The sequence below is a fragment of the Perognathus longimembris genome, chromosome 19, assembly GCF_023159225.1.
Source record: "Perognathus longimembris pacificus isolate PPM17 chromosome 19, ASM2315922v1, whole genome shotgun sequence".
Taxonomy (NCBI): Eukaryota; Metazoa; Chordata; class Mammalia; order Rodentia; family Heteromyidae; genus Perognathus; species Perognathus longimembris.
Window position 1 is genome coordinate 23,834,923 of NC_063179.1, and position 17,679 is coordinate 23,852,601.

General features: G+C 37.4%; 1 protein-coding gene across 1 annotated transcript in view; it reads right to left on the reverse strand.

Moving 5' to 3' along the window:
- Window positions 1-14,497: 14,497 nt before the first annotated feature.
- Window positions 14,498-17,679, reverse strand: part of Plcxd3 (phosphatidylinositol specific phospholipase C X domain containing 3) — a 116,673-nt gene continuing 113,491 nt past the window's right edge. The window contains exon 3 of the mRNA XM_048368330.1: window positions 14,498-15,401. Within this exon, the coding sequence (XP_048224287.1) occupies window positions 15,248-15,401 (154 nt within the window). The 3' untranslated portion in view covers window positions 14,498-15,247. The remainder of the gene's footprint in view (window positions 15,402-17,679) is intronic.

Consider the following 17,679-nt stretch of genomic DNA (forward strand, 5'->3'; position numbering starts at 1 on the left):
TTGTACCATATCATTTTGTCTTTGGCAAATAGTTATCTTTTCCAAATGCAAAGTCATTTTCATTAGTCAGTTAATATTTGGTTAAAAAGTTTGGGTTCTTTCTACCAACCCATGACATATGATCCTATGCAAACTGTCTAGCACATTTGAGAAGTACTCATATTTTGTGGGTATGGAGGAAATAATGGGGTTTTGAGGACCTTCGAAAATTTTGTAGTTGATTCTTATCTAAGTGCAAGCTCACAGAATAGTTCTTATTGAATTGTTTTTCAATAACAAGATTGTGTCCAGGAACTTCCAGAATTGATGTATGTAGAAAGCCACATAAGTTTCTTTTACGGATACTTACAAATGGCTTTCTAAGAACTTGGAACCCATTGCTGGAGCCTGATAAAAATATCAGAAGGGTCCAGAATTGGGAGTCTACAAGGTTTGTTATCCTACAAAATATTCTACTAGATCTTCCTTCCAAAATGGAGCCCCTTTTCCATTTTCCGCTATCAAGCTCTTTTCTAGCTGCCCTGCCAATGAACTTGAAAAATATTTTCTGATTTACTCTGTTATCTTTCCTGTAGTTTCAAGACTCCACGCTCCTTACTCTTTTTCCCCTTCCGCCTCCTCTTACAAGTTCTAAGGCTCATTTTCTTTCTTTTTTTTTGGCCACTCCTGGGGCTTGAACTTCGGGCCTGAGCACTGTCCCTGCTTCTTTTGCTCAAGGCTAGCACTCTACCACTTGAGCCACAGTGCCACTTCTGGCTTTTTCTGTATACATGGTGCTGAGGAATCGAACCCAGGGGTTCATGCATGCTAGGTGAGCACTCAATCACTAGGCCACATTCCCAACCCCTCATTTTCAACTATGTCATTTGTGATCTTTTGCAAAAGAATGTTTTCCTAATGATCCCTGTTCACAATATATGTCCACTCCATTTTTTAATCCAACTCCATTTGCAATATTCTAAAACACCAATATGATTATAATAGTCTCATGCATAATCACTAGAAATGTCTCCTTGTATGAGAACAACCTACCTCTGTCTTTTAACCAGGGTAGTTCACCCATGTTCTAGCCAAAGCCCAACTGGAAAATGAGTATATATCTCATTCACCTTTGTATCTATAGTATAAAAAATAGTTAATAGTGGTGTCTAATTAACACAATATTTGCCTTGATAAAGCCTCTTCATTCTTGAAACCAGCATATTCCAGATGATGTGCTGAGGGCCACTCAAGATAGATAAGAAATGGTCTTGGGATTCTGAAATTGTATTAGGTTGGCACATCATTGGGAAGTTGGATCCCATCCTTTTGATTGTTTATTAAGAGTGTTATGTATATCTATAAGTATATGTGTGCCATATACGTGTGCATATGTATGTGCACTGTGTATTCACATGTACATGTATGTTGTGCATAATTACATATATGTGTATGTGTGTGCATATAGATGTGTATGGGTTAATCCACTGCTTATATTCAAATTTGATGTTATTATTGAGAGGTGGTAGAAACTATGAAATGAAGTCTAATTGGTTATGTGATTTAGTAGTAGAGTGTTTACCTAGCATTCATGAAGTCCTGGGTCCAATTCCTTAGTACCACATAAATAAAATAAATTAAAACAGAAAGAAATGGAGTCTAGTTGGAGGAAGAAACTCATAAAATAATTGTATATAAAATTGTGTCTACACATTGAAAAATCACTATGTTGAGATGAAATGTAAGCAGAACATCAGATGACTTATTTGATTTCCAGTTTTATGGTACTTGTTTGCTTAGCTTGTTTTTAGCTCTTATGTGGTCTAGAAAAATCCTCTCTTCTACAAAATTTAGCTTTTTCTCTAAATTCTAGCTGTGGAGCATGTCATTAATGAAACACACTTAGAAAACTGAAGAAGTTGGTAGTCAGATGTGGTAATTATCAATTTATTGCCTCATTTGTGTTTCCCGTCACATTTCATTGCCTTTTATCTGAAAACATGGCTAGCCTCTTTAAGTCGATTTCCTTTGTCATCAGGCACAATGGCCATCAGAAGAAAATAAGAGGAAGTAAGAACCATTGCCCGCCTGGTCCATGTGCTTTTCTTGCTGGGTTCCAACAACATGGCTTATTTAGTGATAGGTTTCTCAATGCCTTCTTTTTACAATACCTACATCCTATAGTGCAGAGTATCCAGAAGCACCCACTTGGCCAGCAGAATCCCCAAGAAACCCATAGGACTTTGGTGTTTTGCTTTTTACCCAGGGGTGGAGTGGCGGATTGAATCCCTGAGCAAGGTTTCCCTGATCCCTTTTGTACAATCTACAATGAAAATTGAGGCAGGATATGGATGGTTGTATCCAGATGGTAGACTGCCATCAAGTCCTACTGGCAAAGCATCGCATATGTAGTGAGTCCCTGCTGTGCAGCTGCCAATGAAGCATGAACCTCAGCCCTGAGATAACCTCTTCTTTGGATGCTGCACAGCAGTCTGAGGGTTGAAGGCTGATCATTGTTTCTCTTACTCCCCACTTGTTGGTAGTTCTACGCATTCTCACATCATGCTAACCAATACTCATGTCCTGGCTTCAATACCCTGGAATAGTGAAACATTCTATGTTAAATTTTTCCCGTTCAAATTTCTGTGTAGTTTCTGTCTCTGAATTTAATCTTCATAATCATCTGTCTATTATTATGTATGTGAGGGAATAAAGCAATGGATCTGTTCTATCTAGAAGTCATTCTGCAAATTTCTTCTCTCTCGCTTTTTTTTTTTTTTTTTGGCCAGTCCTGGGCTATGAACTCAGGGCCTAAGCACTGTCCCTGGCTTCTTTTTGCTCAAGGCTAACACTCTGCCAATTGAGCCACAGTGCCACTTCTGGCCGTTTTCTGTATATGTGGTGCTGGGGAATTGAACCCAGGGCTTCATGTAGTGGAGGCAAGCACTCTTGCCACTAGGCCATGTTCCCAGACCCATTCTGCAAATTTGTTAACCTAGGGTTTCATTCGACTAACTCTTTCAATATAAGACATTTCAAAAATAGAAAAAATAAGTAAACGAAATAGATATTAATTATGTATATTTTCTAAGTCTCTAAGAGAAGTAGTGAAGTTTCAGGGGGCAAATGCATACTATTTGAGCACAGTGTGCTGAAAACCGTGTTCTTTAAAGTTACATGAAACTGTGAAGGTGTTGGTCATGATGTCTAGGTCTTGTATTTCTTTTTTACATTATTGGTATTATTTTTTCCAGTCCTGGGGCTTTAACTCAGGATCTGGGCTCTGTCCCCGGGCCCCTTTGTGTTCAAACCTAGCACTTAACACTTGAGCCAGAGCACCACTTCTAGCTTTTTCTGAGTAGTTTATTGGTGATAAGAGTCTCATGGACTTACTGCCTGGGCTGGCTTTGAACCACAGTCCTCAGATCTCAGCCTCCTGAGTAGCTAGGATTACAGGCATGAGGCACCTGCATTCAGCTCACACAGAAATTTACTCAAAGAGATGAGTTGTATGTTACTTTTTAACACATGATGCCTTTTCTAGCATTCTTTTAAGATATTTTTATTTTTTATTATTATTTTTTTTTTTGGCTAGTCATGGGGCTTGGACTCAGGGTCTGAGCACTGTCCCTGGCTTCTTTTTGCTCAAGGCTAGCACTCTGCCACTTGAGCCACAGCACCACTTCTGGCCATTTTCTGTATATGTGGTGCTGGGGAATCGAACCCAGGGCCTCATGTATATAAGGCAGGCCCTCTTGCCACTAGGCCATATCCCCAGCCCCTTAAGATATTTTTAATAGAATGAATTCTTCCCAATTTTTAATAGAATGAATACCCTTCCCCAAATCCATGCCCATAGCTGGATCCCAGAGTGGGACCTAATGTGGAGACAGGTTCTTTGCAGATGTAGTTGGTTTAGCTGAAGTGATGCTACAGTGAAATGGACCCTATGTCCAATGGCTTATAAGAGGAGAGGGCACAAAGGAAACATGGAGAAATATATGATGTGAAAATAGAAACAGAGGTGGAGTGTGGAGAACTTAATCATAGTTTCTTCCTCAGAATCTGCTGAAAGAATCTTACCACATGTGTGTGTTGATCATATTTTAATAACTGGAAAAATACTTGAGAGAACAATTTTAAGGAGGGAAGATATTTTAATAACTGGAAAAATACTTGAGAGAACAATTTTAAGGAGGGAAGATTTAGGGCAATGGATTCAGAGGTTATATTTCGGTGTTGGTTCTTGTTTCTTTACCTGTGTTGAAGCAAACATTATGATTTAAGGGAAAGGTGGGGCACCATGTGCACTTCATGGTGGCTTGGAAAGAGAGAAGAGGGAGAAGGAGAAAGAAAGAGAAAGAAGGAGGAGGAGGAAAAAGGAGGAGGAGGAACATGAGGAGGAAAAAGAAGAAGAAAAGGACGAGGAGGAGGAAGAAGGAAAAAGAAAGAAAGAAAGAAAGAAAGAAAGAAAGAAAGAAAGAAAGAAAGAAAGAAAGAAAGAAAGAAAGAAAGAAGGAAGGAAGGAAGGAAGGAAGGAAGGAAGGAAGAAAGAAAGAAAGAAAGAAAGAAAAGAACATGAAGGAGGAAGGGGAGGAGAAAAGGAGGAGGAACAAAAGGAGGGAAAATGAAAAGATAACCCTTCTAGAGCATGCCACCAGTAACCTACTTCTTATAGATAGCCCCCCCCCCACATGCTAACAATTTCATTATAACCCAGAACAGCACCCCCAGCTGGGGACCAAGCCTTTCAATGTAGAGGATTTCCTTAACTAAAATACTTGATTTGCAAGTTTCAGATCAAATGGAAAAAATCCATTTCTGTTGTTTTAATCTCCTCAGATAGTTCCAGCAGCCCTAGGAAATGACTAGGTGGTTGCTGAGGCTGGAATCAAGAATTCCTTTGTAAGGAAGACCAAAACCACTCCTGTATCGGTAGGGTCATCTTGTCATATTTTTCAGAGTTAGTTTAAAAACTCATTTCTACAAGATATATTTTTGAATTGGAAGACTGTTTTCTTCTACCAGTCTTATAAATTTCAGCTGCTGTAATGGCAGCCAAACTTTGGATCAGTGGCTTGGAGAGGATGTGTTTAGAAGGGAGCAGCTCAATCATGTAATTAAGTACCTCAAAGATGGGACATTGTATACAGAAAAGGCCTATAAGATTCCTAAACATGCATATCATCTCCATGTTCTGTACCTTACTCACTGCCCTAACTCAGAAATGACCTATCACAGTTGTCAGATAGGTTTTGTCCAGTTACTAGGCTTTAGTGAGCTCTCTCATTTTGTTGACATATGCTTGACATAGACAAATTAAAGGAGGAAAGACTTATTTTGGTTCACAGTTTTGACAGGTGCCGCTCATGATTCCATGGCTGCATGTGTTTGGACTCCATATGGAGACATAGAATAAAAAGCACAGGGAAGAGTTGTTTGTCTCACAGTAGATATGGGGCCGAGTGGGGATGTAGCCAGGGACAAGGTAACCCTGGGGTTCACCTTCAGTGACCTACCTTTTCCAGCTAGTCCTCCATCTCCTAAAGTTTTCACAGCCTTCCAAAAGTATTCTAGCAGATGGGACCCAGGCTTTCGTACATGAGCCTGGAGGAGCATTTCATATTCAAGCAATAACACAACAATGTCAGCAATAATAACTCAGCTTCTGCATCTCTTGCAAGAATAATTGATTAGAAATAAATTATTTGGTGGCACTAAGGTTGGTGTTTCCTCCATTGGCACATCATTAATTTGACTATGTCAGCAAGTTCTGGAAATATTCTCAGAATTGCCTGGAATTTCCCTCACAGTAAAAATTCTGGTCTGCATCTTATTCAAACTAAGCAGCACATCTACATTATTCTACCTAAGATTCTTCCCTAAAATGTTACGGTTTTTCTTCTTTTGTCATAGGAACTTTGGCTTTATTTATTCTGTGCTCTGTCATACCTTATTATAATGCAAAGGGTGAATTGACTTCTTTTAGTATAAAAATGACTACAGGGATATGGACTTTTAGGTTTTTTGGTTGGGCACCAGTGGCTCATGCTGATAATCCTAGCTACTGAGGAGACTGAGATCTGAGGATCACAGTTCAAAGCCAGATACACAGGGAAGGAAAGTCTGTGAAATTCTTATCTCCGATTAACCACCAATAATCCAGAAGTATAACTGTGGCTCAAGTGATAGAGTGCCAGCCTTGAGGAAAAAGAACTAAGGCACAGGGCCTAGGCCCTGAGTTCAAGCTCTAAGACCAGCATGCATACAAACAAAAAGAATTTTATAGTTTTCAATTCTAACACCTTAATAAGAAAAATGTGATCTGCCACATAATACTTGAAAACTGTTTTCCAATGAGGAAATGAATATTGTAAACATGAATTCCATATAACTAAAGAAAGTGTGCGTAAGTTTTTTAAAACAATTTTACAACTTTTCTATATTTGAAATATTTAAAAATTAAAAAGTAAAAACTTTATATTTAATTACTAATAGTTTTTTGTTGTGGTGTTATCTGGAGTTTAGAATGAAAGACAAAGCAGTCAAGGTAAATCTGCCTTGGTTTTAGTGGCATTAGAAGTATTTCAGAGGTCACTGCTCTTTGTGTCTGACTAAAGCACCTTTAAACACCTTTAGGAAACACAATGAATTTTCCTTTAAAGCCAAGAAAAACTCACTGGGCAAGATGTTTCACATCTGTAATCCCATCTGCTTGGGGGACATAGGCAGTTCTATGGCAGTCAGAGGTAAATCTGGGCAAACATAAGTCTTATTCAAAAAATAGCTGTATAAAACTGCTAGAGATCTAGTTCAAGTGGTAAAGTGCTTGTCTAGCAAGCAGAAAACCTTCAGTTAAAATACCAGTACTACTGAAACAACAACAAAAATTCCGTGAAATACCACTTTCCTGTTCTCAGTTCAAACTCCTGTACTACCAAAACAAACAAGACACAAGGAATACAGCCTTATCTGTTCAACCTTCCTCAGCACTCAGACATTCTTCAGACATGCAAGGACTTTATCAGGCACTTGTACACGACTCAATTGAGTCACAACCAGGAACAATTTCATTTCTATTTCCAAACATGTTTTAATACCTAACATGCCCAGGGAACACAAAAAGTAGCTAAGATGTGCCTTTCACCTTTAATGCCGCAATCAAAGGGTTTTTTTGTTATTCAAAATGAAAGATCACAATTTAATAATATCTGAGCAGTTATGTTGAGACCAAAGATGTTTTCTTAATTGTTTCTCAGGAAAGCCTTGATTAAACTTCATGTTCCTATGAGATGTTCTCAGGAAAGTCTTGATCAAACTTCATGTTCCTATTAGATAAAGCACATGTGTAGAGAATAAGAATCCTGTGGTGTGTATAAGAGTTCTAGCCAGGCAACAGTGGTGGCCCATGCCTGTAATTCTAGGTACTTGGGAGGCTGAGATCTGAGGAACAAGATTTGAAGCCAGCCTGGGCAGGAAAGTCTATGAGATTTTTATCTCTAGTTAATCAGTAAAGAGAAGCTGGAAATGGAGGTATGGCTCAAGTGGTAAAGCACCAGCCTTTGAATGAAAAAGCTAAGGATAACACTCAGGCTCTGAGTTCAAGCCCCAAATACATACACACACACACACACACACACACACACACACACACACACACACAGCAAGCAAGCATTAGTGTTCTTGGTCACTCTCTTCTTTCTTGTCACTTAGACACTAAATCCCACCTCTTGTTATAATTTAATTTAGTTAGTTCACTTTTGCCTAATAACTCTAGATGTTTCCAGGAAACATGTTATGCACAGGATTGAAGAATAAATATGGTAGCGGGTACCTATTACATTTAGGTTCATTTCTTGCCATCCAACTCCACTCTAGCAATTATTCTGGCTCATTTTTTAATGACATACATCCATTGCCCGTGTTGAGAGTCAATGCTGAAATATTCTATTCTACCACAGTATTTCAACCAAAAGGAAAGTTCTCTTTCTGTTTCAACTGGTCTTTTTCACTGCATTAATCCAGGCAGCATCACTCCTTTTACACGCTGTAAACATTGTGAGTCTGCTTACCTGCAGTGTAGGAGTTGTCAGGTATAATCTCATCAGTGGGTCGAACCCTTTTGCAGAAGGAATGGCTTTCTAAGTAGAAATCCTTTAAAATAATGAACCTCCTAGTATATATAAAAAGTAGAGACTTGGAGGAATATGTTCAAGATAAAAACCAAAGACAATCCTGAACCGAATTTATTCACCAGATTATTTTAAAGACTAATATATGGCTTAATTTGTTTTTATGGATGCATAATTTGAACCTCAAATTGTGGATGGTGACATACAAAGGCAGTCTGTTATGAAATAATATCTTGTGTTTTAGCTTCAGTTAGCAAGCAGCAAAAGGTTTCCCTCACCATAGGATTCAACATAAAGTGATGTTTCATAATATTTGTAAAATGTATTAAAGCTTCTATGTCTATAGTGGCCTCTTTTGTGATATCAGAAAATACAGAGTATCACATTCAACTTCGAAGTAATCAAAGAACTCATGGTATTTCCCTTGTTGTTGGGAAGGTACTTTTTTCATGGCAGAAATCCTAATATGATCATTTATCATTTTAAAGAGAATTTTTTGTTATTCTTTGTCATGACTATTTAAGAAATCCAGTTTGGGGCTTATAATGAAGCCCCGATGAATATGAATTGATAAAAGAAAGAAGATTAACTGGTACCAAGACTTTATTAGGCATTTCACTGGATACAAATAAACTTTTTTTTTTATAACATTAAGAACACAATCTTATCCAAAAAAATTCACATTTACTATTCAGACAGTTGGCATGAATTTTCTTTACACCACGTTAAAGTATCAATGAATAGATCCTAAAAAAAAAAGAAGGCACAGATCTGTCTCCCTCTGGTGAATTTCTGCTGTTTAATGAAGGAAATGTCACCAGCTTTTCAAATTCCCATCCTTTAGAAATAAAGCAAATCAACACCATTATTTGCAAGCAAAAAGATGAGATGGGAACATTATACTAAGGAATATTGGTTTTCCTATACCACTCAAGGATTTTAAAGAGGAGGTAGCTACCAAAAATGTTCAAAAAAAGTCTACAGACTCAAGGATTCAATATTGGAAATGGTAATATTTGAAAATGTTTTCCAGAAGAATTTCAACATGGTTCTCTGAAAACTGTTTTAGAAACCAGTTGTGGTTCTCACTGAAGTTATTCTGGAGAGTCTTAAACTTCTATAAAATAAACTATTATAATTTGCTTTAGCAAGTGTTTCTGTCAGAGGCTAATTTCTCAGACAGTACCACAACTTGCGTCTCACTTAGTATCTGGCTCCCCTACTGTTGTGAGGACATACAACGGAATGGTGGCTTTTACTATAGGCATTCTCTCACCACAGTAGAATTTTACAGTTACATCGATGACTGGTCCTAGTCTGATGAAAATAAATTTTAAGATATTTACATAAGGAGAAAGGATTATGCATAAAAACAAACCAAATTATAAAGCAGATCTTGGTACTAAGTTAGAAGATACTGCTACTTTCTAGGAACCCTTTTTAATATCTTAGTACATGTTTTGATTGTTCTAATTACTGGAGAATGTTACACAGGAGTTAATGGATAGATTCTGTGGCTCAAATCAGGCCACCTAAGAGAAAATGTGGATATTGTGGCATTAATCTAATGAAGATACTTGCTTTAATCATTCCATCTGTCTGTGACTTGATTTCTTCATAAAGCACTTACATACCTAGCAGGGGCCAATATTTTTCTTCATAATTGGTACTAGGACTGAAGATTTTTTGTGTGAGATATCTTAACACAGATATGGAGGGAGGTTGACTCCATTCCTTATGGGTAGCCCAGGCTGAAAAAGACTGAAGCATTTTGGATAGATAGGATTGCCAGGTTTAGGGAGAAAATACAGGGTATATCCATGGAAATTAGAATTTTATATGAAAACAATGTTTAGTATATCAATACTCTAAATGTATTATTTAAATTTGAATTTCACTGACATTCTGTGTTTTACTTGACTATGTTAAATAGTACAAAGAAATCACTAAGGATCCGTTAAAAAGAGAGTAAATGGGTAACCCATGCCAAATTGTTAAACCCAAAAGAGATGATAGGGCTCTTAGCTTTGTGCATGACTCCCCTATAGGTCTTGGAATTGGCTCTGGGTTTTGTAATGGTGGACTTCTTGTGGGGTATACAGAAGAAGTGTATGTTCTATCTACTTGTTTCTATGAGAAGGAAACCATGTTAATGGAGCTTCATTAGCTAGAACCTAGGTGGCTCATCTTACTTCAAAAGATCCGACTTCAATATTGATGACCTGAAAAAATAATTTTATTTCATGGAAAACTTACGACAGTGTAAAAAATAACCCATGATTGCAGAGTTGCATGTTGGGAAGAATAGCCTTAGTGGTGAGTTGTTTTGGTAGCTGATGGAAATAAATGTGAATTTAGTAAGTTAATTGTTTTTGATAACATCAATGCTTGTGGAAACTCAGAGAAGTTTTAAAACATAGACTCAATAAGATATTTTTTAAACTTTATCAAAAACCTAATTTCTGTTTAACTTTTAAATTTGACTTATAGCAACAACAAAAAAATTCGATGAATTAAGGCTGGTAACAATGTGCCCTTTTTCTTTAGGATAAGTTTTTGTAAGATACAATAATGTACGTATACTTAAGCACTGACAAGCACATAGTTTTGACTCATACAAATATACATTTAGAACTAATAACTACAAAATAGTATCACCAGTGAAATAAAAATTACACAAGTTTCAACAGATTCAATTAACACCATTTACAAATTCTACAGAATATTTTATCAATGTCATTAGGAAAATGAACCATTTGTAGCATTATTGAAAACCATGTAACACACAGGAACCACCAGTAAGTTATGGCAAGTACAGCATTTACACGATGGTGGCACTAAAACCTTGCTAAAAAGACTAAAGCGTAAAAATCAAATGCTTTGAAAATCTTGTGTAGCATATCCTGAGGGGCACTGTGCATGAGTTTCTCTTAGCAATTCGAAGATGAGAATACCATTGGAGCTCCTATGTTAGGAGATTGTGTCACTGAATATTTGTAAAAGCAGACAATCAGAAACCTAATAAAGACATGCATTTCCTGAGACTTCCAACTTTCTAATCTGGAATCCTAGCAAGGGAGAGACTGAATGGAGATTGTGCCTACAAAAATGTCAGAACCTCCAAGGACTTAAAACAGTTTTAAAGGAAGATGTGTACTGGTTTGTAATTTATAGTCAAGTCCAGCTCAGATTCTCTAGCTTAAAGTATAAAGAGCATTATCAATAGACTATAACTGCCAGGCATTTCCTATCTCTAACATTTCTTGTATTCTTCATGATTTTTGTCCCATTAAGTATTTAAATAGTTAACCTGTGTGTATGCCTACTAAAAAAGAGAAAATTGATTTCAAGAGTTAAAAATTGCAAGAGAAACCAGGTTGGAGGATTAGGTGTCATTCCATCTAATTTGAAAAGTGTGTTGTATTTGTGTGTGTGCGTGCATGCATGTGTGTGTGTGTGTGTGCATACATAGGTGCATCATGCCAAACATGGCCCTAATGCATCCACTGTTAGGTGGCACTCCATGATATGTGTTTTCCCAGTATGGCTGCAAGTGAACATTGAGGTCATCTTTTAGAATATCCTAAGGCTTTTAAAGCATGACTCCTTACTCTCTGTGTACACACAACGATGTAATAAGACAGGAGACACCAGTGATGATGGCAGAAGTATTCACTTTTTCTCCTTCAAAACTGCTGACCAGGAAGCAAATGTCAAAATGATTATCATTTGCTTCTTTTCCTTCATTCTATCCATTCTTTTGATTTCCTGCTGTTGATTGGGTAAAAGTTGGATTTATTTTTTGCTTTGTAGGACTTGTAACATAAAGTCTTAATAAACAAGCAAAACAAAAAGTAAACCAAGAGGTATTTTACTACCATCTTGGGGCTTAGTTGTAGCCCTTGTACTTCAGGATCTCTGAAGAGACAATGCCCAGCTAAGACACAGACTGAGAGCAAACTTTAATTGCATATTATCATTTCTTATATCAACCTTTAATTATATTACATTGTCATTTCTCACAGCTTATTCCTTAAGTGTGTCCAGGGCAGGGTCAATGAGCAGAACAATCAGGGGTAACTTCTCACCATTTCCCTTCCCAAGGAATCTCTTTCAGTACATTCTCTCAGGACTTTCTTCTACCTCTGTCCTTTAGAAATTAAGGCAAGTCTGTTAACTCTCAGTGCCTGCTACATTAGTGCTTGTGAACACATGGAAACTATAATGTTGGATTGAAAATTCCTTATGCCTAGCAAGGTTTCCTTGTGCATATCAGTAATAATGAGGAGAGGATTTCCTCAGTTAAGAAACTGTACAGTCTAATGCTTCATCACCTTTGTTCTTTCCAGCACCCAAATTACAAATATAACAAAGTTTATTCTATGCAAACACTATAGTAAAGCATCTAAGATAAAAAAAATACAACATAGTTACCTCTATGCTGAATTCATTTTCATTAATAGGTTGAAGGATCTGTTTTATGTCATACTTGTAAGTTAAATTCTTGGGTCAATGCAACTGTGCTTGGTTAAAGATGCTCCCCATGGATAAATAATGAATAATTAGCAAGAAAATATGCCCAATGGACTAATTTACAGAGAACAAATTTCAATAAGCAATAATCCTATGAAAGGATTGACATTCCAGTCCACATGAAGATAAAAGAGATAGGAGGAAAAAAAAGAGATAGGCTGTCACTGCTAGGGAAGAGAAAATTTTAAGGAGGAAAAAAACCCCTATATTTTGAAAGTATTTAAGTAACAAGCTATAATTTTTTTCTACCAAAGTACTGAGGAGGGCCTAGCTATAATATTATTACAAAAATATTTCACTATGACTAATTATTCTATGTGTAAATATTTAAGTACTCTTTTTTCATACATTGTTAAGGATCTCAGACTTAAAATTAAATTATGTAATATTATCACTGTTTTTATTTGAAAAGAATTTTACTGTTTGTCTATAATCTGTGTGCTTTTGAATCCCTGCATCTCTCTACCTGCAGAAAATGGATATCTATTGTATATCATGTATTTATATATATATACACACACACATACAACTGGAATTATAAACAATATGTGTCATGAACATGCGCATGTTACTTGGTCTACACATATGATATTTTCATGAATAGTTTCAGTAAAAACAATTTCTGTTCCCTTCCTGCCCTTGCTATTAAGTACTTTTTATTCTGATAGAGTATGTATATACTTAAAATCACACTTATTTATTTGTAATCTTCACATTTAAAATCAACTTCCTATCCAAATGTAAGAAATCAAGTCTTCTGTCTCCATTCAAATTAATTAGCAAGCTGAGAGCATGCTATGGGCCTGTTTTGAATGAAATTGTATTGTCCCAAGAACCTATTCAGGTATGACTGAGTCTAAACATAAAAGATAAAACTGTAAGAACATCATAATTGTAAGACTGTCAGAAAATTTGCTAGAGTTTTACAAATGATTCTTAACAATCCTGTGATACACATAAAGAAGGGAAGTGTGCACTGTTACATATTGCTCTTAGATGTCAAATATTAATATAATTTTTATTAGTTATAATTATATTATCTTCAAGTAGCTGTATGAAAGGGTTGCCATTCAACATGTCAGTCTTCAAGTACAATGAATTATCAAACCTGAAGATCACAAGTTTGATTCAACATTTAACACTGCATTTTCATTGCTCTTTCCTATGTGTGTGAATTACCAAAAGTTATGCTAGAAATGCTTTGTATGACAGTTCTGCCCTGTGTCTTAATCCAAACTTTGAAATAGGCTGGAACCCAGAAGTGGTGAGATAATGCAAATTTCAGACAAGTCTTTTCAGATCACACATATTTCTTCATATATTTTATGGATCCTCGTGATTTTTATGAATCTAGCTTCAAAAACATTGTTGTAACCCCTTTTACTTCCCTTTCCTTTCAAACTCAAACTAAACTTTCTTCCAGAGTATTGTTTGCAAAATTTGGGATTTATAATTTCATATTTGGAAATTTCAATCTGGCATGAAAGTAGATTTATTTTTTCTTTTCCTTTTTAAAATACAAACTTTGAACAGGACTTTTGGAAATGTTTTTAATCGTTGTTTTTTTTTAAATTAAACATACTTCTTATAACTTGTCAATGACTGGAAGTAGCAGGAAACTGCTATTGAAGAATGTACTGAATTAAAAGTGTATCTAGGCGCTGGGGATATGGCCTAGTGGCAAGAGTGCTTGCCTCGCATACATGAAACCCTGTATTCAATTCCCCAGCACCACATATACAGAAAATGGCCAGAAGTCGTGCTGTGACTCAAGTGGCAGAGTGCTAGCCTTGAACAAGAAGAAGCCAGGGACAGTGCTGAGGCAAGCCCCAGGACTGGCAAAAAAAAAAAAAAAAAAAAAAAAAGTGTGTCTACCTGCCCCTACCTCCTTAGTTTTTGCTATGTAATTGGCACTCATATTCCCTTCATAAAAGTTTTTACACTATGGTTATAGCTGCCTTACATAGAAATACTGGAAAACACTATTGTTTTCATATAACACAAAAATCACTGATTATGACCTCCAATATTACTGATGCAGGAAAGCTGATTTTATGTGCATTTTCTATCACCACAGGTTAGCTATGATGGCCAATTGCAAGTGACTACAGAATATTATACCAAGTACCACAAAACAAGTAAATTTCGGTATAAAATGTAACACACAGTAAGTTGGGCATTCAACTGTTTTGAGACCCACACCACAGCATCTGATTGGAAAGAGCGAGCAAGCAAGAGAATGAGTGGGAAAGGTTAGAGGGTATGGACAGCCTAGGAGCCCTAGGTTGAAATAAGAAAACACAATCCAATAATCACTTGTGAATTATGCAATACAGGCTAATTTTGGAAAACAAATTCACTGTTCTTTGTTATCCCTAACACTAGAAGTAGATTTTACTCACCAAATGGGAAATGAAATATTTATAGTAATGTAGAATATGATTATAATCACTGAAGAAACAATTTCCTCCCTATTCCTACCAGATTCCAGCCCAAATCCCCTCAGAGACTCTGTGGAATAGGGAGATGAGAGCGCGTACAGAGAATATGCCTAATACAATGAGTCTTCTCTATCTTACTCATGGACATTCCCAAGAGTGATATCAGGTATCGACTTCTCCTTCATCGAAGACATAGTTGAGCTTTATGACAGTGCTGATAAAATCACCAAGTTCTACAAAATCAGCAGTGACAATATTGATGCCGCTCTCTCCGGGCTTCTGTGTGCGGACCCACTGCATCATGGCAGGAAGCGCTCTGAAAAGAAAGGAGAAACAGACAAATCATGAGCGGCAAGGTATGCTGTTTACATTTCATAATCCTCAAACTTCCATTTAGCTTTCCAATTGACTAAAATAAATGCCCCAACCTAACTAGGAAAGGAGACCAAAAGAAGAAATGGGATGTTGTGGGGCAAGCCTGCCCAATGCCCTGCATCATTAAGAGGGGGTTCTAGCTGGCCCCGCCTCCCAGCCTTGGGACCACGTGTAGCCAAGATGGCGCCTGGTGGTGAACCCGGAGGTGGTCCTGTGGGCCATGATATAGATGTAGGCCACCCCTTAAGGAAGTCCCTAGGAGCTCCACCCTGATGGACAGCTCAGGCATCAAATCCCAGCCCCTATGTAGGTGCATGTACCCCTCCCCTTCTGCCGCCCTCTGGCCCCTTTAAAAGAACAGCTCTTGCTGCCATTAAACAAGTCTTAGCACTGACTGGCTCCCAGACTGTGTGTCCTCCATCCAGAGGGGTCTGGGTGGCAGTCTGTCAGCCCTCTTATCCTCTTCCTGGACCCGTTCGTGTGGGGTGTGCTATCCCGTCTCTCCTGCAGGACAGCAGAGCCCGGGAGGCTAAAAAACCCCCGACAGGATGTGGTGAATTTTCCTTAGCAACCCTATAGGTACTCTACAGTGCCCTGCAGTATCCTACATGCACTTTCCATATTGGTCCATTTGAACTCTTCATCTTTAGAAATCTCAGACGTTGTGATTGTCTATAATGAAGCTTGTTTTTGTATTCTGGTTTATATAGTATAATGACACACCCTGCAAAGCTATGGGTGGTAAGGTGAGAAATGAATGTGTGCACTTAACAAACATTTAGTATGAATCCACTATTGCCAGGAAATGTGGTAAGATATGGAGAATAAAAAGAACAGTAAATGTTCAAAGAGTTCATGGTTTGATGATAGGCAGGTGGACAAGGAATAAAATTAAAATATGGCACAATCAGAGCTCATTCCTTCACTCCGACTTAGTGGTCATCTAACAAGATCCAATTCCCACTGGAAGTACTTGGAGCACCCCAAAAATGAAAAAGATAAAATGATTTTCTTCACCATATGTATACATACACAAAGAAATTGACTAAAGCCTACACAGGGGAGGATTCCAATGGTCTACCTCCTTTAAACAACTAAGTTACAGTTTAACAAAATGAATCCCAGGAAGCTGAACCATGTTTCCTTCCAGAGAACTGGGGATCAAAGGGTGGGAGGGCAGCAAATAGAAAGAGAAAGGATGGTATAATTATAATATTCAATGTACATATGTGAATGGTGGGGTTGGAGTAGGTGGGGGGAGAATGGTGGAAAGGATGGCCTTGATCAAGATGCATTGTACTCATAAACTGACATGCTGAATAGAAGCCTCTTTGTACAATTCAAGGTAACAAAAAGTATCTCCTTTAATAATATTTGATCCTCCTAAGTAAAATTTATAGTTGGACAAGCACATAAGAATAAATGGAGTACAGAAAAACAGGTTCATGTGTACAGCTGGGTAATCACAGTGCAGTGCTATTTGCAACTTAAAGGCTTGAACAAAAGAGGGAGTTAGTCATCTGGCTATTTAGAACAAGCATCCCAGCGATTGTTATGAACTAAAGGTGCATCATCCCTAAGCTTGGAGAAAGGAACAGGAGAGGATTAGAAGATGAAACTAGAAAGACAATTTTAAAAAATGAGTGGCACCTCGAGGGCACAGTAAGCCACTGTGAGGGTGTTGAGACACACTAAGTAAAATGTGGGGATTTGGAGAGTCTTGAGCAGAGGAAGTGGTGTGATCTGACTTTCCTTATGAAAGTTCATTCATTAAAATGAGAGTGTAGTGAAAAGTCATCCAGCATAGTTTTGAAAGTTGAGAATAATATATCAAAAGAATGATCTCTGAGCTAGATACAAAGGGACTAGAAAAAAGATTTGGCTGAGAAAAAGTGGGAAAGAGTGGGGGGATAAGGGAAGACATTATTTTTTTCAGGTAGATAACATATCATTTCATTGACAACCCCTGGTGCTTGCTTAGAGCAGGGCAACGGGTAAGCAGATGACGTTAATGATGATGTATAGTCTCTTGATAGCATAGTGGAGTAACACTTACTTTGACCTGAATGGGGAGGAAAAAGAGGATTCTATGATGAAAACATAAATAAAATAAGACCAAAGAGATGGCAGTGTATTAACAAGATGTGATACAAACGTTTGTGAACATGATCTTCCAGAAAGACATGAGGAGAGATAAGAAGTACAGGGCAAGGGAGAAT